Source organism: Triplophysa rosa, linkage group LG11 (assembly GCF_024868665.1).
Source record: "Triplophysa rosa linkage group LG11, Trosa_1v2, whole genome shotgun sequence".
Classification (NCBI taxonomy): domain Eukaryota; kingdom Metazoa; phylum Chordata; class Actinopteri; order Cypriniformes; family Nemacheilidae; genus Triplophysa; species Triplophysa rosa.
In genome coordinates this window covers 14,251,880-14,275,592 of record NC_079900.1, presented here as the reverse complement: position 1 = coordinate 14,275,592, position 23,713 = coordinate 14,251,880, and the positions used below count along the sequence as shown (strand labels likewise).

The following is a 23,713-nucleotide window of genomic DNA, read 5'->3' as shown; positions in this document are numbered from 1 at the left end:
ATTGTCATAATCACGTTTGCTTGTTTTCTTTATCTTTTTTAATACCTGAGGAGGAACAATGAAAAATAATGGCATTCTGAAAACACTGAAGTCATATTCAAGTCAAAGTCTTAGTGTTGGTGCAAGATGTTATTTAATAATGAAAGCTGTTTTCAATTCCATCCTATTTACAGAGACATATAAAAAAGAATCTGCACTGCTCAATGTGTGCAGGCTGTATATTGTGTTGATGTTGTATGATACCTGCTGTGACTGGCATTGAGAACAGTGGTGTGCTTGCAGTGACTGCATCAACAGCCACCTGCTCTAAATAAACATTATATATATAAACATTCTCATAGCCGTCCAATTACTGAACACCAACAAGCCCGACTGGAAAACGCTTAACACCATTGTGTTTAATTACTTCACATACATAAAACTGCACTTCTCAAAAAGCAGACAAGCTGGTACTGAAGGGCCCGAAAGCCCTTAGCGAACGTATTTCTGCCACAACTCAACAAAGTATTAAGGACACTAGAGGGAGTCAACGGCACATTTTGCGTGTTAGAAATAGCAAATGAATATAAAAGTAGACGGTTCACTCTATATAAGCATTAACAATACAGCTTTAATGGTAAAATCTGGCTAATGAGGGTTATACAAATAACCGTCTCCATATCAGCAGTGAAATGGTGTAAGGCTCAACAGAAAAGCCTTAAATGTGAGCTCTGTCTGCATCATGATATCCAAAATAGCAGCGGTTTTTGATACCTTTTTAAGCCTTTGAACAGACAATGCAGTGTTCTTTTCAAAGCCGCTCAACCTTTCATGATAATATATTTCCTAAGTGCTTTGTATTACACTTAAACTAGCCCAACCTACCGAAACTGATTTAATAACTACTAGCTTCAGTTACATTGTGAAAGTGTTAGTAGCTTGGTTTCCATGGCAAACATGGAAATTGCATGAGCCTTTGGCAAAGAAACATTGCGTTATCTACATAAAGTTTGATAAATGGTGTTTACACCATCATACAAAGGTTACACATACAACCATTTATAAAACATCTGAGCAGTTCTGGATGCTGAATTGGCACCGTCAATTTTAGAGAGAAAAATCAGGGGCACCGTTTCCAAACAATGCTCTGCTGTTTCAGGCCCAGGTTGGTTTAGTGTAGGTCTTCATTCCGCCCTGGGACAACGTTGCCCGCACAAGCAGAGTGATCGCTCCGTTAGAGTGTCTACGTTCATCTCCATTGTCATCAGACTGAAGCTTAGGCACTCAGTCGTGAGACTGTGGCTCACAAAGGTCAGAGTTCAAAGATCACAAGAAGCCACTGATGCAGCATCTGTGTGACCTGCAAGGACTGATTTCAGCTTCATTTGGACCTTCAGTCGTACAGTATATCCACATTTAAATCAAAAACACTTTAGGAAATGACTACGGATAGAAGTCGGCTGTGTTCCAAATGGGTGTTGCACAACATGATTTGTAGTTGCTCATAAGCGGGGTCCGGCGTGAGCTATGTCATCAAGGTATGTAGAGCTACATCCAGCACACACATACACAGCCCGGTCTTTGCTGTGTAGTCAAAATTCACAGTGCAGATGCCCGAGTCCAAACAATAGGATAACAGATGGGTTTAAATGGAAGAAAAAAAGATGGGTCGAAAATTATGAAACATTTCAGGTCCAGTGCAGTGTTGTTCTCTTGATGATCACGTCAAACTCTTTTCATAAGTCTGCATCTAAGTGTTCGTAACATCGATTGGCCGTCATAGGTTTAGCACGTCCACACCTAAAGAGAGAAAATAACACGTTATTAAAGCTCCGACAGACTGATCTCCGCGGCACACAAAATGGTTAGCAGAGTGATGTAAGAACATCCAACCTTTACTGTGCTGTCTACGGCTCCAGAGAAGAGTCTTCCTCTGGACACGGCGAGTGCCGTCACGCTGCCCTGGTGGCGCAGAAGAGTCTGGGTGCAAATCATGTTGTCCATGCTCCACACCTGGAGAGATAAAATGGTAAAAAGAGGTTCCAGAAGTTCATCATTTCACATTTTAAATGCAAGCTGAACTCTATGCCTCACCCTGAGCGAGCGATCGTAGGAGGCGCTGAAGACTTTTGTCTGATCGGGAGTGGAGATGACCGCCAGAGCGTACACTGTACCAACGTGTCCCGTCAGCGTCCGCACTTGCTCTTTGGACTCGATGTCCCAAACCTAGTTCACAGGGAATGAATCAGTCAATAAATGAAAATAGCTTATGTACAATTTACATGGTTCCCACAGTTTCCAACGGTGAGTACTTAAATTATGTTTCGATTCATTTTTTTATACACTACAATTATAGTGAAAAGAATGTAATAGTATACAGAAGTTATTATGATGGCTAGCTTGTTTTGCTCTACACTAAAACGCTCAAAGAGTAACACCAATACAAATGTTTGTTTTATTGCCTAACACTTTCTATCACATTTTAGGACTACAAATGTTCATGATGAAACCCTATTTCAAATTTCTTGAATATTTTGTAAAGGTCACGTACATGAATGAGGTTTTCATAGGTGCCACAAACTATATGGTGGTTGGTAACTGCAATGGAGTAGACACTGCCCCCAGAGGTCTGAAGCACATGAACGCACTCCAAAGAGCGGATGTCCCAGATCTGAGGGGAAGAAACAAACACGTCACAACTCTATACTGACTTTCTACTTATTCATATTGAACAGTTTGCACACTAATGCATGTACTACCTAAAACGATTGCTTGCTTGCCAATATTTAATTCTGAAATCTGAAGTCCTTTATAATATTCCACTGCTACTCTGTTATCTTGTAGCTATAGCAACTGTGGAGTGTTCATGGGCTGAACCAATCACAGTTGAGCTATAGCCCTCCCCCCAAATAAGCTGTGGAATGCAAAGCACGGAAAACAAGAAGTGAAATACTGTGCGACTGCTTTTTCTCTCCGAGCTTTATCTGCCTAGAGATGGAAGCCGTAAGGACGGCGCTTTAGTTTTCCTCCTGCTTGCTGTCCTTGGAGTCTTAATTAAACAACTCGAAATGACAAGGAGCTTGGATTTAAGTCTTGTTATACAAAAGGCAACACTTTCTGCTCTCTTTCGTCAGCATTTAGACTGAACAATGAGGGGACTAGTGGTAACCGCTTCTCATCTGTTCTTGTTAAAGGACAGTGTTGATAATCAATGCAAGCATACGTGTCTTTATGACGAAATCTGGGTGCATCAGAATTTAAGCATGTTAAAGCAGTTCCATCTTTTCTAACCTTTATGGTTTGATAGGATCCGCTGTACAGATGGTTTTGAGAAGCAACCAGAGCTCGAACCCAGTGATTCAATCCAGTCAGTTCTTTCTTTAGCTTCAGCTCCGTGCCCACAATATCCCACACCTGCAGAGAGGGGGGGGAGAGAGAGAGCAATGTTCCATCATCTCAAGACCATCCACAATTTGTAAACGAGAAAGTCCCAGAGAGATGAGATCATTCTTCTGTTAAGCTTCCACTCCCTCATTCCACCCACATGTCACCATGGTGACACGAGCACAGAGTGAGCTCTTCAGACGGGCTCTCAGAGCCGAGTGGATCTAATTCTGCCCCACTCGTGCCTCGGCTACCCGAGGTCGTGGAGCATCAATCACACCATCCAGGGCACTCGTACGGCCAAAATCACATCAACAAATGGGACAGAATCAGCCCTGATATTAGCTGCTTGATTGAGCTTGTCCCTGCAAACATTAACGTCGCCTCCTCGACGGACAGCAACTGACCTTAATGGCTTTAAGAGAGCCGCTGAAGAGCATGTTGTGCGAGGACACCAGCGTGCACACCGGGTTGTCGTGTGCTCGGATGGTGTTCACTTTCTGGAGGGTCTGGATGTCCCAAACCTGTGGAAGAGCAAATATGACGCCATGTTGAGACCAATGAACAGTTCACTACCTTGAACAGTGCAGTTTAAGAACACTTACAATGATTGTGCAGTCGGCCGAGCCGCTGTACAGCTTGTTCCTGCAGCACAAAAGAAGGAAAGAATGAGGTTTGGTGTTCTGGTACGACCTTCTAACCTCTTAAAGTCAACATAGCAGTCTCAAGCCAGTTTACTTCCATAATGTGACGTGCTACTGAATGAAACAGGAAACTGGATGAGAAACGTAGGAAGATGTGGGAACTTGATTCTGTTAGTTGGGAATTGATTCGATCATGAAAAGTGCCAGAACGGAGGTCAGACAGAATGCCAGTATGCGGATTGTGGAGAACTAGTTTCCGCCTGGCACCAACTAATACTGAATTGTTTTCAGCAGGGCTGTGCAGTGTGCTCATTCACCGCCAATTTACTTAGTTTTAGTCTATTTTTTTGATTGAAACTCGTTTCCCGGCTGCATTGAGTTCATATAGTCTACATCTAGTGCCTTATGATCTCTGTGATGCGGGCGTGGAATCCTGCTGTTTAAATCTGTCATCTGCCTGTTCTGCGTGTATGAGTGAATGTGTTGCACAGTTTAACTTGCTACATGCGTGACGCTCATGGATTTATATGTGTCTCACTGTATGAGGACATAAACACATGAACTTCATGTCCAGAGTTGCCCTGAGAGTTTATTTCAGGTGCATTTAACTGTTTTCACTCTTTGAGAAAAACGATCATCACCGAACAGCACACAGTGAAACTCAAGTGTCTATTGTGGGAGCGTCAAAATAAAACACAGGTTAACCTAAACTCTCAATTGAAAAAATACTGTAGTGTTTTATAGTATTTGATATAGCAAATTGTAGTATTCTTGTTGTAAATTGATAAACTGTAGTATACTTTAATATTTACTATAGTAAGGTTCAAAAACAGGAATTTTACTGCAGTTTACGATAGGCCTAGTAAATACTATAGTATACTACAGTATTTTTATGAGGACAAATATCACTATTGTATAGTAAAAAACTGACAACATAAAACAATTTAAAAAATGGGTAAACTAAAAAAAATATGGCCATAATTCACCCATTTGTATATAACATTAATGTCCTTTGTTGTTAACCAGTCTATTTGTGATGATCTGCGTTTGTGTTTTTTAAAGATGATAACAGACGTTTTACACTTGTGCTACCTGTAAAACTGTACGGCCTGTGTTTCAAAACTTTAAACCTCTGTAGCACCAGTGCTACGTGCAAAAAAAGTTAATATTTTCAATTCAGATCGTGGATTGAGATTCTTTGTTACGAAGATTGTGATATGCTTTTTTGGGAAGATCGCCCAGCACTAATGAGAACAAGAACTATTATCCTATTAGCTATAACTAATTGCCTTTGAGTTACCATTTTAAATGCCCACACAGCCTAGATGTCAGCCTATCTTGACAATTGATCTTATTCCTTATAAAGGTTATTCTATTCCTTTCGGATAACTATAATCCATTTTGATTTCCTGTTGACTTTTGCCTAGAATGCTTACCCCTGAATGCACAATGCCAACACTATGCCGTCATGGCCCTCTAGGGTCTTCTGGCACTTGTATGTGGTGCACGTGTCCCAGACCTGTGTACAGCAAAGACGTACAGAAGACTCATCTTCGTGAAGAATACATGACACATAAACCAGATGAACAGAGATAAAGTGAATGCTGATGTCAGATACCTTGATGGACTTGTCTGATGATCCACTAAAGAGAAGATCACCGGTAGAATACACGCAGAGACACCACACTGGACCCTGGTGGCCCACAAAGGTACCCTTGCATTTGAAGATCTGCTGGGGGTCGTAGGCTAAAAAACATAGTCAAATTGTTAGACTATGCCCTGATCCATGACATACATAAAAATAAAGGACCATTAACAAGAAAGTAACACTCACAGCCCAGTATTCCCATATTGAGCCTGGCGTTGATGTGGGACAGTTCATCCTGCAAACGAGACAATTTGTTTATAAAGCTGCTTGACCGTTGTGTTGTTAGAATACTGGAGGACTGTTACTATAAATACGTGAAAATAGACCAACATTCAGCATAGAAGCGTCTCTTCTGAACTCCATCAGATCTTCACTGAGCTTGCTCTGATTCTCATCCAGCACATCTGACACAATAGCAGAAGAAATGAAAGGTTACATATCTTTTGGCACTAAAAACACTTAAAAGTTGGCTTAGTTAACTTACCAAACTTGAGTTCCAAGTTCTTCTCCAGCTGTTCTAGTTTCTCAGAGAGTTTGCCCAGCATAGAGCGTAAGAACGAGATGTCCTGGTCCTTCTGTGCCAGAGTAACCTGCATCTCATGGAATCGGTCATCTGTCTGCTGCAGAAACTCTTTCAGCCCTTCGAACTTGCACACGTCCAGATGCGTCTCATATGTGTCCTGATTACCAATGAAGGTGCAGCTGAGGAAAAGCCAATAGAAATAAATTCACGGTTGTTTTTTTAGGGATGGATGGAATTAGCTTTATCTACTACTAATGTGTTTTTTAACTTCCATACCCATATTTGGAATGAGGGCACTTAATATGTTCACACTCTTTCAGATGGGTCTCCAGGTTCATGGTGAGCAATGGAGGACAGTTGGGGTTGTTAGGGCAGCGCACTGGCCTGTAGTCACAGCTTACTTCATGATCTCTGACACAAACAAAACAGACACAACCCAAAGTCATCACGTATGTAGTGTAATAACAGCGCATGTATTTCGCAAGAGATTCTGTAAACCATAAAAAACACATTCCCATATTGTGTAAGAGCATTGTCTCACTTCCTGGTGCTAAGCTTGATGGTAAAAGGACATCCAAGTGGGTCAACCTCAAAGGCACCAAGCTTGCCTGAGGCAACAGGCCGACAGCCGTACTTGCAGTGGATGAAGAGCTCACCGATCTGCTCGGCCACCGCTATGTTATTCACAACCACTGTGAGCTTGGAATTATCCACCGGGCATTTCTCTGCGGAAACACAGATTGTTGAAGAAACAAAGATATTAAGTGTCCGAAAGCATTAACATGAAACCAAGATTGTGACATAAAAGGATAAACACAGAGAGGAAGTAAAAGAGGAACATGTAGAAATCTGAGGTGTGTACACAATCAAAAGGCTTTTAGTATGAATTACTATTTATTTGAAGTTGCAAAATGTTCAGTTGGCTATTAAGTGATTCAAAGATGTAGGCGGATGGGCTCGATCAAGTCAATCGCAATGCTTCATGGGAGTGGGTGGTCGACGCCAAGCTCTTTTGCCGCACTTCCACAGTAATTCTATTAGCAGAAATAGTCATGGAAAAGTCGGACAAGTGTTTAGCTGAACATGTCTATCCTTACCAGAGGTCAAGGCACATCGCCTGCAAAACGTGTGCTGAAAAACAGAAAGACAGTAAAAAAGTGAGATTTTTGCATTTTCATCCACTCAGCTATTTCACAAGTAATTCATCTCTCAACAGTCAACTGTACTTTGGTGTTCGACAGCCCTAGAAAAATGGGTTAATGAGACTAGCTGTTCACAACACAAGCTGACAGGAAATCAATGCACACGGCCTGCAACCAGATCATGACAGACAGCCCTATCCTGAGGGGGAGGGGACGGAGGGAGGCCGACTGACTCACGCCACAGGTGGTGATGACGGGGTCCTTGAACACACTACAGCACAGCTGGCAACAAAGCTTCACCGAGGGCTGTTCGGCAAACACCTGCGACTCCTGGGCAGGAAAAGAAGAAAAGAGAGAAAATAATGTGAATCTTCTGACATGTCTGTCATTTTACTCTACTACATAAGCATATGAATAGGAAACACAAGATGTGCTGACACTCACTGTGTCTTCCTCTTCCTCGTGCAGAGAGAAGGTGGAGCGGAGGGACATGTTAGACTCGGAATGCAGGGAGCGAACAGAGATGGCAGAGTCCGAGCGGCGTGGGGTACTGATGGGTGGCTGGAAAAAAAAACAGTAACTTTAAATTAAGATTTTACAGATTGTTGGAATGGCATTGAAGTAGTAAAGATGCATTTGTCGCTCATTCAAAACCAATATCAAACATGAGAATAGTAATACTGAAAATCATGCTAAAAATCATTCTTTTTCCTGCAGCAAACGTTTGCTTTTGCATGATGCATGTTGTAGTCCAGATGACAGCAACTCTCATTGCCATCCAGTGCCATAAATAAAAATGCAGGTCTTTCATTTCAGCCCTTCAATATGTAAATGTGATTGGCTGTTTTTTTAAATAGTGATGGCGTTGTGATTACCATGCCATCATCGTCATCACGAGGGGAGTAGGTCAGAGTGCTGGAAGATGAGGGGGTCCTACGGTGCTGTTTGTAATTTGTTTCTGCTGAAACAGAAGAGCATAGTTATAAGAAACTGACTGAATCTTGTTGCTAGTCAGATAGCCTTATTCATTTCTGTCCACTTACTGCTCATTCTGGACATTTATACAGGAATAATTACTTTCAGAATAGCTTCAAAGATTGGAAGTAAATCCATTTCATTTTCATTCTGTACATGTTTATTTTAAAGAGTGTCAAAATACATTTTCTTCCCCACTAAGGTGTTGTTTTGGCCAAAATATTTTTATTTTTAATGACCAATTAACGATGCTTACCAGATGCATAATTTACCAAGTACGAGTAGTAAACAGACGTTACTGACCTTTTGCTACTTGTGGGACTGCTGGAAACGTAGCTCCAAAGCTGGTTTCCATTTTGGTCTATATTTACAGAAACAGAGAGAAAGAATTTATTCATTCATTCGCTAATTAAATAACACAAAAAAACATGTCCTTACCCAGTTGGAGCTGTCAGGTGATGGAACTTCAGGTACAGGGATGGTGGCTTCTGCCACAGATCCTTCTTAGAATCGTTCAAAACGTGTTGGTTTACTACAGCTCATAGTACAGCAATGCCTTGTGGAAAAGTTCTGCCGCAGCCTGTATGAAAAGAAAAACATCTCTAAACAGTAATAACTACACAGATGCAATGACAAAGCAATTATTTTAGACAAAGAGTGGTGATATACTGTAAGAAGTATCACTACACAAACTGGGTAAACCTGCATAAATACACAAAAGTAAAGTTCTTATATCACTATCAATGATTTAAGAGATAATTCACCCAAAAATGAAAAAATTTGTGTCATCATTTACTCACCCTCTTGTCATTTCAAACCTGCATGACTTTTTTTTTTTCTTCGCAGAACACAAAAGAAGATATTTTGAAGAATGTTGAGAACCAAACAGCGGTGGACAAAACAAATGTGAAAAGTGAATGGCTGCCATTGCTGTTCGGTAAACGGCATTTTTCAAAATATCTTCTTTTGTATTCTGCCGAAGAAAGCAAGTCATACAGGTTTGAAATGACAAGAGGGCGAGTAAACGATGACAGAATTTTCATTTTTGGATGAACTATCACTTTAATCATACACAATAATCTTGATATTAAAAACTATGATTATGGATATTGTGTGCATTCTTCACGTATCATAATAAATAACTGTAAATAATTCAGCATGCATTTAAAGAGCCACAATGGTTACGAACTATCTCTTTTGACACATTGTCAAAACATGTCATACATGTGTCAGAATAAACAAACACTAGGGCTTTAATATTAGCAACATGACGCTATCAAGAAATCAAAACTCATACAACACCAATGCGTTATATATCATACGTTTTGCTGCTGTTTAGTGAGCTGCCAAATGTTTCAACGATGTTAGATAGGCAGGCTATTATGTTTTGAGACAGAGCCAAGATTGTGTTAGCTGGTGGTTGCGAAAAACGCGTTCTATCGGCGCCAGATCAATCGGAAATAAAAGACATAACAGTATTTGTATTATTTGATTTTCTATATAAACCAACAACACGTGTTTTAAGTCAACAGAGGAGATACGTTTGATTATGTACTTGTAATTTCCATGTCTGAAGTGAGCTGGCTAGCTCTGGTTGCTAGCTGACGAAGTTGCTTTTTCGAGCAGCTTTAAGAAGACATCACATTTAGCTTTACGAAATGTAACAATTAGGATACATCTCTAACTTAACTAGAACAAAATCATAATGACACAAGATAAATCCCGCATATGAATTTAAGCAAACAAAGTATATTCTCACCATTGATGCTAAATCAAAGTCTGCAGATGATCCAGTTTTCATTTCTATCACACGCCCGTAAACGACACGCAGGTCATTCTGGGAAATGTAGTGCGTGACAGCAAGCCACTTCATTTCCGATTTCTTTCGCACCAAATTTCCGGTTTGACGATTATTGCATTATTTGTTTACCACTCTAGCTGGTTAATTCAATTTACTCGTTTTTTGATATTATTACAGGACATCTCTCAGCTTGGTTTCAGTTTAAAACACCAAACGAGCCAAACAACTGTGCATTATGTTGCGAATGTATTTTGATTTTTTATTACATGTAATAAATACTATATATACTTTAACCTTATTATTTTAAAGTTATTTATATTTGTGAATACTGATAAGTCTAAACTCGCATTCATTTGTGAACTACTGCATTGAGTTTATTAGTTAAACAGAAGGGGGTGCTGTTTGCTCAGATCCTGAGTCGGGACAAGTATTCAGCATTGTGCATAGACTCAGCTAAGACACAGATCAATAGTCGTGGCAGTAAACATGGGCCTATCAGGTACTACTACATTGGAAATGTCACAATAACTATAATTTTATCTATGTTGAACCGTGTGTATCAATATAAAATTTAAAATACAATTTTGTACGATATTTTTTTGTGTGTGAGCAGAGTGCATTCAACCTGAATTCATCTGGTTGAACCTGCTCCATTATGATACTCTGGAAGCCACCAATAAACCACAAAGGGTCAATATAAATTGTGAAATGTTTCGAATATAGAACCTCTTAAGCTGCCACGGTCTTGATTCCTTTCAGCTACAACTTCCATTAGAGTAGCTTTGGGCCCCCTGCATTTGCTCTTTGTATTAAAGTACAAATGTCAGTTTCTCATGGACACCCATCAATTAAGAACACATGGGATCTGTCTTTATCTACAGAATGTGGCCCCAGGCTGTTAAAGGGTATCTGTGAATATTCTCTTTGATGAAGCATCACAGCCTCTATTTATGAACTGTTGTCTTGCCTGTCACTTAAGACATGCTTTGCGCTGTTCAACCAAATAATTGCCAGTGGACCCATCAAAAGCATGACCCTGTCAGCAAGCCATGCAAGACATTCTTTATTCGGAATCCATGAACCATATTCAGAACAGAGTTGCATTCTTCCTGTATGCCTGAGTAAGAAATGTTTGCTGCAATAAAAATAGAATGTGCTTAATTTAGAAAGTAGATGGCTGAAGGGAGAACATGGCTATATTGTTCAATCAATTAATTTTTGTAAAACAAATCTCTGCAGACAACTGTCAAATAAAAAATAAAATGCAATTCAGAGGTAGGCAATGTAAAAATGAATGTTCAGGGGTGTGCTGACTGAGGGTGTCTCTGTGATGCTCTAAGGCCCTTTAGTTAGCTGTCATGCTATAGCGGAGTAGCCCACCAGCCCATCCACACTACTTCACAAATTCATTGTTGGACCTGATTTAAAGAATGCTTTTCTTATAAATATAACTGATATAGATTATTCTGTGGTGTTGTCTTTTCCCATGCAAATGTCTATTTGCTTTAGTACATGAAAGTGCCACTGTACAAGTGCAGCTGTAAAGATAAGAACATATCTTATAGAATAGAAAATAGACAACCCAGAAATTCTAATTCATACAGATTTAATTATAGACATGCAGAATCTGGCACAGTAATAATTTTATCGATCCAATATACAACATACACAACCTTCCAATTCTGTTCTTATTTGGATTTGTTTACAGTATTTTCCCTCTGTGGTTTACTTCAGTTAGCAACAGCCACTTCCTGACCATGTCTAGGTTGCATTTTCTGGTCATTATTTATTTAATGAGACAAGCAGCTCTTATGTTAAATTTTTTGCCACATTGTTAACAACCATAAGCCATTCAGTTAATATTTTCGATGTGCAACTTTGCTGTTTACTCACTTTACAGTCCATTACTCGCTTTACTCTTACTCTTTTTTATTTTCTATTTGTTATATGTTGTATGTAGAACTATACAATGACAAAAAAGTCTCTAGTATTGCATAATCAAGCAATTTTTTCCTTACAGTATTAACTTTCTGTAATGTCACTGCGCACCAGCCCTTTGCTGAGACCTTTACTGAGCTCAGTTTTGCCATATTAGGGCATAAATACCAGGCAAAAAAATAAAATGAAAGCAGCATGTTATGAAAAATCTATGCACCGAAAAATCTAGGATACAAACCACGGTTGATGTACAGGTTCACTGGGCGTCCTTTTGTCTCGAACAGTAGGAAAAAGCAGTTAGACTTTAGACAGCATATAGCCGCCCTCCGATTCTCCCCTCCCCTTTACAGATCCCCCCACCACCTCCTCTATTCTCTCCTACATTGGCCCAGCAGCGACTGAATAGCGTCCTTGCACTTTAGCACTGCCATCCGCTCAACTTCAGCATCATTTCATTTTTCTCTGCTGCCGGAGCTTCACAGCATATGAACATATTAGTCTCACAGTCTGCGCCCTTTGCCGTCTACAGCGGATACACGATCGTCCTTCGCATTTTCGACAGCGGGGTAAAGGCGTATCTGTGATTTTTCCATTGTTTTTAAGGACAATTCCAAAAAAACGAACATCTTGTGCCCAAGACGGGTTTGGGCTGCCCATAGATACATCACCGAGGTAAGAGCTAAAACACTGTGAATTAATATCGATCAAGCCGATTACCGGATGGACTCTTGATGACAGTTGACATAACTTATGATGCCTTGATGGATATTCACATGATGGCTTGCAGCATTCATATTTTCTCTCCCATCATCACCGATTCAAACGGAAACGATTTCGCCGGTGTTATATAAAACTTCGATTTTCTGCATCCTGCTTTACCTTCTTTATATTCTCTACCGCAAGCTTGTTCACACTTACAGAAGAAAGAAGAACATACAAGCAACTAGCATCAGCTTTCAATATTGCTTTTAGTTTTATCTTTTAGGGGTGCTCTGTGAAATCTACACACAATACAGGTAACCGAGTAAGACATGCTCGTTCATATCTAATGAAGGTGCTGTTTCACAATGGTTGTATAAAATCTCATCACATATATTTACCACCAGTTCACATCATTTGGGATGTGGGCGTTCATATACATGTGAAGCATCAGAATAAACACAGGCTACTTTTGTAATGGTTACATTTTTAAATCATTTATTAAAATAAACTAAATGCTGTATGACTTTGACCTACATCAATGAACGACCTGCATGGCTTGGGAAGTTTGATGGTCCTCAGTCTAAAATGTGAATGTGTACTGATGTGTAGGCTACACACCACATAACAAACAAACATTCTGAATTCGTCCATTTCATCACAGATGTTGCATGCATTAATAATATTCGGTTCATGACTAATGGGTGAAGTGAAAAAAGAGGTTTATGCCTTGCGGCAAGCGGCCGCATCGTTTGGGACACTATTGATTCAAAGGGCCGTATTTGTTTAGAGCCTCAGTGCAGCACTGCTGAAATCCCTCTGGCAACAACTGGTTTCTGCTTCCATTCCATTTGGATGAATGTCACAGTGGCGGTCACAGTCCATATGAATGATGCACTGATAGATGGTTTAAGAAGTTTTGGAGCATAGCAAAATGTCCAATGTCCAAAATCAGAGCTTTTAGAGTAAGAGGCTCCAGCATTTGGCTGCTGTTGCTCGGAAGCGCTTAAAAGCCATTATAGGATGGATGTAGTCAGGCAGCAGAACACCTGCATGCTCAACTGTATCTAACTGTATCTGTTGTCTGGCTCACACATGCCCTAATGCTGGTCTCCTCTTAACATTAAAACACTAAAGACACGAGATTGGAGACATTGGCCGAACATCTAAATCATACATTCTTTGTTTATTTTAACCACAAATACATTAACGTAGTGTCAAATTTGTTTTTAACTACATATATAACAACACAATATTCATTGTTTTATTCACCATTCATTTCAATTATAGTCAAATACTTGAATTTATTCATTTAAATAGATCTGAACAATTATGATTGTTAGCTACAGAATCAAATTAATATAAAATGTGGTAAAACATTTATAAGATATCATAACATATAAGATATCATAACTCTGCCAAAATACTGCTTAAACAAAACTGAAACGTAATTTTGAAAATGAACATTTTGTTGCTTTTGGTGACATTTTTGCCCTAAACTGCTAAATGTGGCACACAGAGGTTTATTCTATATATTATATGCTATATCGTATATTTGATATGTAACATATCAGTGTGGTCTGAGGGGTGTTAAAATAAGCAATGCACCGCATTAATGATCCACCAAAGCAAAACGATTTTAGTATCAGCTCAGAGGAGTTACTAAAAATCAAAAGGTCTGTTTTGAGACAGAACATATAAAAATCTATTCCGTCTTCTTCCAGTCTTGTTGTTTAGGTTTAGTTTGATCACTTACATATCAAACCACAGTCATGGATGAGATGGACTTGCCCCAGATGAAGAAGGAGGTAGAAAGTCTCAAGTATCAGCTTGCCTTCAAAAGAGAGAAATCCTCAAAGACAGTGACAGAGTGAGTATGATCTTTCTCACACTGTGCTCCTTGTTCTGTGTACATTTGACATACAGTATATTGAATAATTTTGTTGTTGTTGATATATTTAACCGAAGTTTATGACAACATACAGTGGCACTTTCATGTCATTTGTATAATTTTGTAATCTTTGTCTATATCAATGCAAGTTACACTCAAGATGAATGTTTTTCAGGAAAAAATCACTTCATAAAATTGCTGTCATATACAGTATCGCAAAATAAACTGTTCTGACAGCTTGCGACAATGACCAGCCGATTCTATCCCTAAAGTCCCTTTCTTTTGATTGTATGATCCTGAAGCTGTACTGTACAGTTACATCTAAATTAGCCTTTTTTCTCAATTTAAAGGTTCACTTCATGTCACAAATTAGGCTGTCCAGAGGCCAGGTCCTCCTGCTCTGGTTCTCTGGGGCAAAGCTAATGCTTTCATATCTCTGGTGCTTTACTTCTCAATTTGAGAGCAAGCATGGCCGTTACTCTGTCAGTGTGACATCTCATTTCCCTCTGTCCCAGTCCTCTCTTCCTGAAATATTCACCATGGTAATTTCTCTGTGATAAATTACATTTTACCAAGCAGTAATGATAGCCCAGTTTATGCCTATGTTGCGGTTCTTCCTGCATTATTGTGCAAATAGGCTAGAAGTCTAGGTTAGAAATGTTTCAGAAAATACAACATCTATTCAGTATTCAAATTTACATTGTTGCTTAATTTTATATTGCCAGTGAAATCATAGTAAATGTATCGTGAATATTCAGTAAATGGCCCAGCCCTAATGATGACATCAGATTGCATTTTGTGTTGCTATGAGTCTGGTTCAGTTTTTCCCACAGAAATCTAAGAATATCACTCTAATTTTGGGCACAGCATTAGTATTATTCATCTGTGATGGATGGCGATTTAGCGAAGAGTGCTTAACACCCTCATTTATTATTTGTTTCATATGTGTGGTGGGATCTTGCCTGTCAATTTCCTTAAATCACTCAGCATTCAAGTGCTGTGTCAGAAACCTCTCTGCTTTAATAATGGGATATTTATTTCCCTGTGCATTCTTTCACTGCACAGATAAACAAGAAGCAGCATGATATAATCATTTTGCCTTTATAGTTTGCCTTTTTATATTGTTATATTATATATGAAGAGTTGGCTTCGAAAATGAGATGACTCTATTTTTCAAAAATCATGTATTTTTATTATGTTATCAGGTTTTTATTGTGTTTTATTGTGTTAGTTAGCTGTATTTTTGAGTTATTATGGCTTAAATCAAAACAAACCAAGTGCAGTTTGACTGATATTAATTGGAATGCACAATAAAAAAACCTGATTTTTGAATTTTTCTTAAAACTGAGTTATTTCATTTTGGAAATAAACTCTTGTATGTTATATATATATATATATATATATGCTAGCTGCTAGTCCAAGCTCTGGTCATATCAAGACTGGACTACTGCAATTCTCTACTGGCCAGCCTTCCAACCAATGCAGTCAAGCCCTTGCAAATGATCCAGAATGCAGCAGCACGTCTAGTTTTCAATCAGCCTAAAAAAACACATGTAACACCCCTTCTGATTACACTTCACTGGCTGCCAGTTGCCGCCCATATCAAGTTTAAATCGCTGACACTGGCCTTCAGAATGATAACGGTAAATTTGCCCCTTTACCTCGATCACCCCTCCCGTCAACTTTGGTCTAAAAATGAGTGACGGCTGGTTGTTCCATCTCAGCGAGGCACCAAATCGCTTGCAAAAACCTTTACTCACTCGTTTCCCCTGAAGTGGAATGAACTGCAGCATCCTTCACAACTTTTAAAAATCAGCTCAATACATACCTGTTCCGCATTTATTTGACGAACCAACTGTCTATGTCTATATATATATATATATATATATATATATTTAATTATTATAGTTTATTTTTCACACTTGTGTAAATCTGTAACCAAACCAATCAAGCATTATTGATGACATTGCAGTTGCATTTTATAGTTTGCATTACGTCTCAGAATGCTAAGGAAACTTCTTCCTCTCATCAGCCTGGTGAAGTGGATCGAGGAATGTGTGCCTGAAGATCCTTTCCTGAACCCTGAGCTGATGAAGAACAACCCATGGGTGGAGAAGGGCAAGTGTGTGCTCCTATAAAAGAGAAGCAACAGCAGCAGTCGGCCCAGCCCACGTCTGAGCCTTCACCAGCCTGACTGGATCACATAGCGCTTGCTCTCTCTGTTTCATTCCCTCACCATGAATGTACAGTAAAAATAAGACCACATACACACGCCATGACCTCTATATAGTCACTGAAAGGATTGGACACGTTGCCATGCTCCTATTCTAATTATACCATCGATATATCTTTATAAGCAGTTAGTGGAATTTATTTTGCTTATTCGACTTTGTGGTGCCGCTTGCGCGCTTCAGATCTTCTGTTAGATGACAGACTGCATGACAGGAGAGAAAAGAACACAGCATGCCCAAAAAAGCGTTTACAGCTGATGTTTTGTGGTGCCAGAAAAGGCAGCAAGTTTGTAAGTTTCCCTCTGTTCTGCAGCCAGTTCCTTTGCCCTGCAGGCCTATGCACTATTTATACCACACTCAGCACTCTCACTTACAGACCATTTTTGAACATGTACAGATCTTTTAATTTATTAACTTATTTATGAACATTAATTTATTGTTTTTTCATTTGATTTAATACCGGTGCTGTCAGCGCTGGCTGCTTTAGAAGCTAGAATGGACCTGCTGTTGTTTAACTACACCCTTCATTTCTTGAAACCAAACAGAAAAAACGCATCTCGCCAGTTCACCATTGAATACTGCCTTGAACACAATTTCCTTAAAAAGAATGTATGTGTCTTAAGGAATTAGTAAACCATCAGTACCCGCAACCATTGAATGGATATGCAAACAGAGAGATGTGCACTGGCCAAGGCTTTTTCTTAGATTAATAGCTTAATCTGCATTTATGTGGAGAGGCAAGGATGTGGGGTTAATTTATGACTTTTGGTTTTGTTTGTGTTTTTATATATTTAAACAATAGAAACCTGTCTAATTATCTAGAGGTGTGTTACATGAATGCATTGAGAAAATATGCATAATATCAAGTACTAGTTTAATAAAGCAATAAGTGATTTTTTTATTGAATGTTTTACAAAAAAAACATCTTATTGAATAAAGTAGAGGATTTTTAGACACCATTTGTGTGTTTCATTCAGTTGTGTTGAATGAGTTGGGGGCTTTTTACGTTACAATTTTCGGTTGCAAGGTTGTATTTTGTTAACAATTATGCATTGGCGAACATGAATGAAATACTGTAGATACATCCGGTATCTACAGTATTTAGTGTGTTAATTTCACGTTCTAACTGTTAACATTAGTTCATGCACAATACACATGAACAATTGTATTGGCATTAACTAACATTAACATGCTGAAAATTGCTCAAAATGATTCTGTTATTTTACTTTTCATTTTGAGAGAGATGGCTGGCACTTTATTTGAACAGATCGGGACTCTCTTTTAGACTCCATCATACAAATTAAAACCTTTGGTACAGCAGAACCCTCTTTATTCTCAAATCACTGCAGAAACCATTACAGAGTCACTCTGCTAAATAATGAAACACAGGAGAATCTATTCTGTCCAAAGAAAACTCAACAATCTTTCCCACCAAGGAAAACAATGTAGCGCTGCTTTTTGCACACTTCATTCCGTTCAGACACATCTGTGCATTGCATGAATTATCACACATTTTGACATGCACTTAATGGATCTGTGTGTGTACAGTATAATCTAAAACTGTATAACCATCACGTGTCTACCAAACAAAGATGCCATGAGTGCTTCTCTAGGCTATGAGACTAATGCAGAGGATAATGGCTCACACTCTGAGATTAAGATTGGTAATCCCGATGCCCATTGCCATAGCCAAATTTAGCCACACATTCACATGATTGCTCTCTACGCTGGTTGAACTCGCAGCAGATGACGCTCTAATCTGTCCAAAGTAATCCACTCTCTCAGCCCCCATCACAAATATCCATTTCTAAATACATATGGGATCACATGGCCCAACAGTCTGCTTAAATGTACACATCTGGGGTAGAAGCGATACTCTTGACAATGGCCATAAATCTGCAAATATGTACAGTTTAGCATCTAAATAAGACAATACATGCTTCAGATGTCTAGATCTGAGTGATTTGTACTAAAAATGGCATATGGGCTGTGAATGGATGTATTAAGAGAGCAAATACATGATGGATTCTGACTTGTAAAACCACATGGTGCTCTAAACACACTGACTGTTCTCCGTTGGTAATTCTAAAAAAAAATGTGTTGTGCGAAGGGAATTATCCCAGAGTTTAAACATGTGATCCAGGCAGCCTTCAACAACGCATTGGTTGAATTCATTGCACTGGCTGTGCTGACTTTGAGGATAGTTCGCCCAAAAATGAAGTCTTTCACCGTTTATTTACCTTTATATTATTTGAAGCCTTTCTTTTTTTCTCGTTTTCTTTTTAGTATGGACACAAAACCACTGCGACATTTCTCAAAACATCATTTTTTGGTGTTCCACAGAAGAAAGAGTCATGTAGCCTACAAGTTTGAGGAATCACAAAATGGATTTTTTTAATGTATTATCCATACAGTGCATAAAACGATTTTCAACGATTTTTTTGGTCCCGGTTTCAATTTAGATATTTAAAAACCCTTGAAAACCCTAAAACCACATATTTAACTATGATGTCAATTACATGTGTATTCACCTTTTTATTCACTAATTTGTATTTTCCTACATGTAATGTCTCACTTAGTTTTCCTTCTTAAGTGTACTCATCATGTTTTAAGGATTTTTAGATATTTTGTTATTGAAAAACTAATACATTTCAAGTTTCTTCAGGGATTGTCATTACATAATTAGTATTCACCTTTTTATAAAACCACATGCCAGTGTTAATGTAACCTTTTTTAACCTTGTCCATGTTTAAAGAATATCAAGTAACATGTCACATACAGTCCACCATATTCAATAGATCCCACACCTTCTAGAACGACTTGAACCAGTTTCCTAACATCATTTTCTCTGAAGTAATTCAATGTAATCCACCTATGCAGCTCATCTTCACTCACTCTGTAAGACCTGCTAGGAGCAGCATAGGATGGGTTCAGTGGTATATGCATGCAGCATGTGGCCATTTCTGAGCCATGTCCCTTGACAAAGACGGCTGATCCAGTTCTGTCAGTGGACGGTTATATAGTCAACCTACACATGTATTCCTGTACAGTCGAACACCTGCACGCTTCATTCCATTTCCCTGTGTGCCAGGGGAGATGGGTCAAGTTAAGGCCATGCTTCATTTCCTCAAATGAGGACAGAGCAAAGATTCCGGAGACAGTTTTCCTTCTCCCCTCCATACTCTTCTGTTCTGTGCCCCGGGCTAATTGGAATGGGCTGAGTGTGAATTGAATGCGTATAGACGTGTGTTGGGATCGTGATATTTGGCCCACTTTTGACACGTGCAAATCTGTTCAATGTGGGCGCTACATATGGTTCTGTACACTCTTTATAACTGAACGTAGGGGTATATGTCCTTACAATTAAGAATCAGCCATTTTACAAGACAAACAAAAACAAACTGAGGCTGGGTATTATTCCGCTGTGGTGTCATTACATGGCTGAGTTAACCCCAGTGGGCCTGTTGTGTTTGCACAACGATCTGCCTGAACAGCTCAAGAGGGACCTTATGCCACAGCTTCTCCACGGTGTTACAGCCACTCCCACAATCTCTCAGGCGACCGAATCAAACCCACACACCAGACATGGCGAAGTCTAAGAAACTCATTTTTATATGTATCAAGCATCAACGCTATTTGCATTAACTTCTTAGATACAATGTTGTGAATAAATGCTGTCACCACCATTCCTCTTTCACACAACAGGCTTTGACAGGAAGTTGTTGCTGTGACGTGCCTTCGTGCCCCAGTGGTCCCTCTTTAGGAGATTAAAGCCCCGAGCTGACAGCTCTTTAATCTCTGGTGCTTTGTTAGCAGACCATGTGCTGGGGAAGCAGCAGTGTCTTGTGGGGAATGGGTGTGGGCTGAACACAATATTTTACATCATCAGCAGCTGATGCAGGAGTTCATTCTTTAGGAAATAATAAGTATTATTTGCTGAAGCCACTGATTCTGAAGGATGCATTTTCAGGGGACCAGATTAATGTTTTTCCAAAATCAACATTTTAAACAATGCAAAGTCCACAGAAAATGGGGACTATGGAAAAGATATGGTGATATCAGACAAATTGGGCCACTTTTTGCTTAATCGCTTGGGACACTAACAAATAGCCCATGTATGACATTTAACTGTGTTTAATAATTTTGTGTTGAATTGACGTAATAAAATGTCATTGTTCAGGCCCTACAGGTTTTGAAACATTAGCTGCCCCACATTTTTTGAGATAACAGTGTTCAGGTAAAATGGGCCGGCTGATCAGCAAAAATGGGCCAGTCAAACTGCAAAGGGAAAGAGACATTTCTAAAAAAAAAAGATTATATTTAATTTTATAATGTAACATTGTGACATTGTATTTAAATTACATAAGAACATCAATTTTAATTACATTAAAACATCAATAAAACTTAAATTTCATGAAAAAAACGTAACAATAACAAGCAGTGTTATGGCAATAGTTTAAAAGTTAACAGCCAATAACTGCAAAGAATTTCAAAGTGAAGAGATAAGACACTCAAACCTTTCAGTTAATTTCATCAATAAAACAAATTTCATGAAAACAAATATAATAATAACAATAACAAGTAGTGTTATGGCAACAGATTAACATCGAATGTATTTTTGCAGCATCCCTGGCAGACATCCTTTCTTTATGTTCCTTTCTGACCATTTCTGTTTTTCATGCTGTCTATAATAAACATTAGGATACTTTACTTCAATACCTATCACTTCTATATCAAAATGTCTCTTTCACCCTTTCTTTTTTCAATGAGTAATGCAATAATACAATATATATAATATAAATAATTTTTAATACGAGTAACCACCAGAATTTCTGCTTAAACTCAACTCAGAATGTGGCCTATTTTAACTGAAATTAATGGCTCGTTTTATCTCACATTCAAGTAAATTTGGCCAGTAACTAAAAATGCTTTTTTATATATAAATCTGGATTTATCTCACAGAGGCAATCAAGACATGAGTTATGAATCATTATTTTTAAATGTGCATTTGTTTTTATTGATTTATCAACCTTATTATTGAGAAGTAAGATTGGATATGTCAGGCCACTCACCTTACGTTTTTCTGGCACTGTCTGAATTGAGACATTGCCCCTCCCCCTTTAGCAATCTCAGACCAATCAAATAATTTGCTAAATGTCAAGTATGGCATCAGTTTGAAATTTTTTGTAGTCATTGGCTGTTAACTTTTAAAGAGATAAGACACTCAAACCTTAAATGGCCCATTTTACATGATGGCCAAATGTGGCCCAATGTGTCTTACTATGACAGTAAATGCAATGGATATTGAAATGGGATGTGCCAAATATTTAACATTTAAAGAGACAGTTCACCTTAAAGTGAAAATTCTGTCATCATTCCAAACCTGTACGACTTTCTTTCCTCTGCAGAACACAAAAGAAGATATTTAAAGAACATTGGTAACCAAACAACATTGACCCTCATTGACTTCAAATGTATGGACGCAAAACCACTGAGACATTTTTCAAAATATCTTCTTTTGTGTTCTGCAGAAGAAAGTCATGTAGGTTTGGAATGACATGTGTGTAAATAAATGATGATACAATTTTATTTTTGGGTGAACTATCACTTTCCCCTTCGTTTAAATATTAGGTTGCATCTTTGGTTTTCCTAATATTCACTGTGGAAAAATACTGACTCATTCTTCCCGCCTGTGTGACATAAGAAGAGGAAGTGACACTCAGGGAATTCCACTGGGACTGTGAGAAGGCAAGATTCTGAAAGATGCCAAAAGAAAGGTTTGATGCTTTTAGTCCAGCAGCTTTTTTCAAAGCACTCTCCAATTTGAGTGAGAAAAATTGCCACTCCAACAATGTTTCTGGTCAAATTAAATTTTATTGACATCATCTAAATTAATTTTTAGCTGTTTTTTTTAAAGTAGAGCGTATATATAGTTATGGATTATTAATGACATAAAATATTGTACACACAGTGCAGACACAAGCAATGATGGCTACAATTAAATATTTAGAGCACTGTTTTAGGAAGCATATTTTAGAAAACCTTAAAAACACCTCTGTCAAAGAAAGAAATTATTTTCTCTTCCCAACCTTGTGACATTTCCATTCACTGTGTGCACACATCACATCGATGATGTCACTTCTGTCTCTTTGTCAGTAATCTTCTCTCTTGTTTCGTCCCCTTAGGTCTAATTAACCAGCTCAAGCTCAGAAAAGCCCAGTCAGCCAATTCAAAAGCATGAACAATTCATAGACAGACATCACAAAAATAGACTGTCCTTTCTCTTTCCGTTTGCCTCTTAGATGGGGGGTCAGGGAGGTCCCTGGATGAGAGATGCGTATAATCTGTTGTTTCTCTCCTCCATTTCAACATCCGCTGCAATCAACTTTTCGCTCCATCCCATGAGGTAGCTCAAGCTGGAGCACTCTTATGAAGCTGGATCTCTGCCATTGATATTGAATGATGTGCAGTAAGATGCAGCTCCCTCTGCACCATCAAAGCAGGCCCATCAACACTACACGCTTCTTGTGAATCATTAGAGACCTTTTGAGTGTTACAGTACAGTTTAAAGGACCAGTTCATCTAAAAACATCGTACACGTGTCATCATTTACTCACCTTTATAATCCAAACCTGTATGACCTTATTTCTGCATAAAACAACTCAACTCAACTTTATTTATACAGCGCTTTGTACAATTTTCATTGTTACAAAGCAGCTGCACATGAGACATATTGACTATAAGCAAAATAATTAAAGTTATACCTGTAAAAACAAGAAAAAGGTGAAAACACAGAAGACAGACATACCCCCATACAAAACACTCCACACACACAATATGCACACGTACTAACACACA

The 23,713-nt window shown here is 38.7% G+C and overlaps 2 protein-coding genes across 3 annotated transcripts; one reads left to right on the top strand and one right to left on the bottom strand.

Annotated features, from left to right (window-relative positions):
* Positions 1–114: 114 nt before the first annotated feature.
* Positions 115–10,133, bottom strand: traf7 (TNF receptor-associated factor 7). Of its 2 annotated transcripts, none has more exons than XM_057345079.1 (21): positions 10,055–10,133; positions 8,734–8,875; positions 8,599–8,656; positions 8,196–8,281; positions 7,765–7,881; positions 7,558–7,650; positions 7,276–7,309; positions 6,720–6,903; positions 6,455–6,589; positions 6,140–6,357; positions 5,986–6,059; positions 5,842–5,890; positions 5,626–5,753; positions 5,444–5,526; positions 3,969–4,008; positions 3,771–3,887; positions 3,271–3,393; positions 2,531–2,650; positions 2,074–2,205; positions 1,873–1,992; positions 115–1,779 (listed from the first exon to the last, which is right to left on the bottom strand). In XM_057345079.1, exons 3-21 carry the CDS (start codon positions 8,648–8,650, stop codon positions 1,765–1,767), a joined length of 1,920 nt encoding a protein of 639 aa, XP_057201062.1. In that variant the 5' UTR covers positions 8,651–8,656; positions 8,734–8,875; positions 10,055–10,133; the 3' UTR covers positions 115–1,764. The 2 variants fall into 2 exon arrangements, with proteins under 2 accessions (XP_057201062.1, XP_057201063.1); XM_057345080.1 differs by having other exon boundaries at positions 8,196–8,278.
* Positions 10,134–12,368: 2,235 nt separating this feature from the next.
* On the top strand, positions 12,369–17,807 carry gng13b (guanine nucleotide binding protein (G protein), gamma 13b). The gene is made up of 3 exons (XM_057346008.1): positions 12,369–12,706; positions 14,458–14,603; positions 16,657–17,807. Exons 2-3 carry the CDS (start codon positions 14,506–14,508, stop codon positions 16,760–16,762), a joined length of 204 nt encoding a protein of 67 aa, XP_057201991.1. The 5' UTR covers positions 12,369–12,706; positions 14,458–14,505; the 3' UTR covers positions 16,763–17,807.
* The last annotated feature ends 5,906 nt before the right edge of the window (positions 17,808–23,713 follow it).

What these genes read in the sequence shown, in the direction of transcription:
- traf7 (XM_057345079.1), bottom strand. Translation starts at nt 8,650, where the DNA reads ATGGAAACCAGCTTTGGAGCTACGTTTCCAGCAGTCCCACAAGTAGCA. An exon ending in GTGATGACGATGATGGCATG is followed by an intron (nt 7,882 to 8,195) that starts GTAATCACAACG and finishes TTTTTTTTCCAG; the next exon opens with CCACCCATCAGTACCCCACG. An exon ending in ATCAAGCTTAGCACCAGGAA is followed by an intron (nt 6,590 to 6,719) that starts GTGAGACAATGC and finishes TGTTTGTGTCAG; the next exon opens with AGATCATGAAGTAAGCTGTG.
- gng13b (XM_057346008.1), top strand. Translation starts at nt 14,506, where the DNA reads ATGGATGAGATGGACTTGCCCCAGATGAAGAAGGAGGTAGAAAGTCTC. An exon ending in TCCTCAAAGACAGTGACAGA is followed by an intron (nt 14,604 to 16,656) that starts GTGAGTATGATC and finishes TCCTCTCATCAG; the next exon opens with CCTGGTGAAGTGGATCGAGG.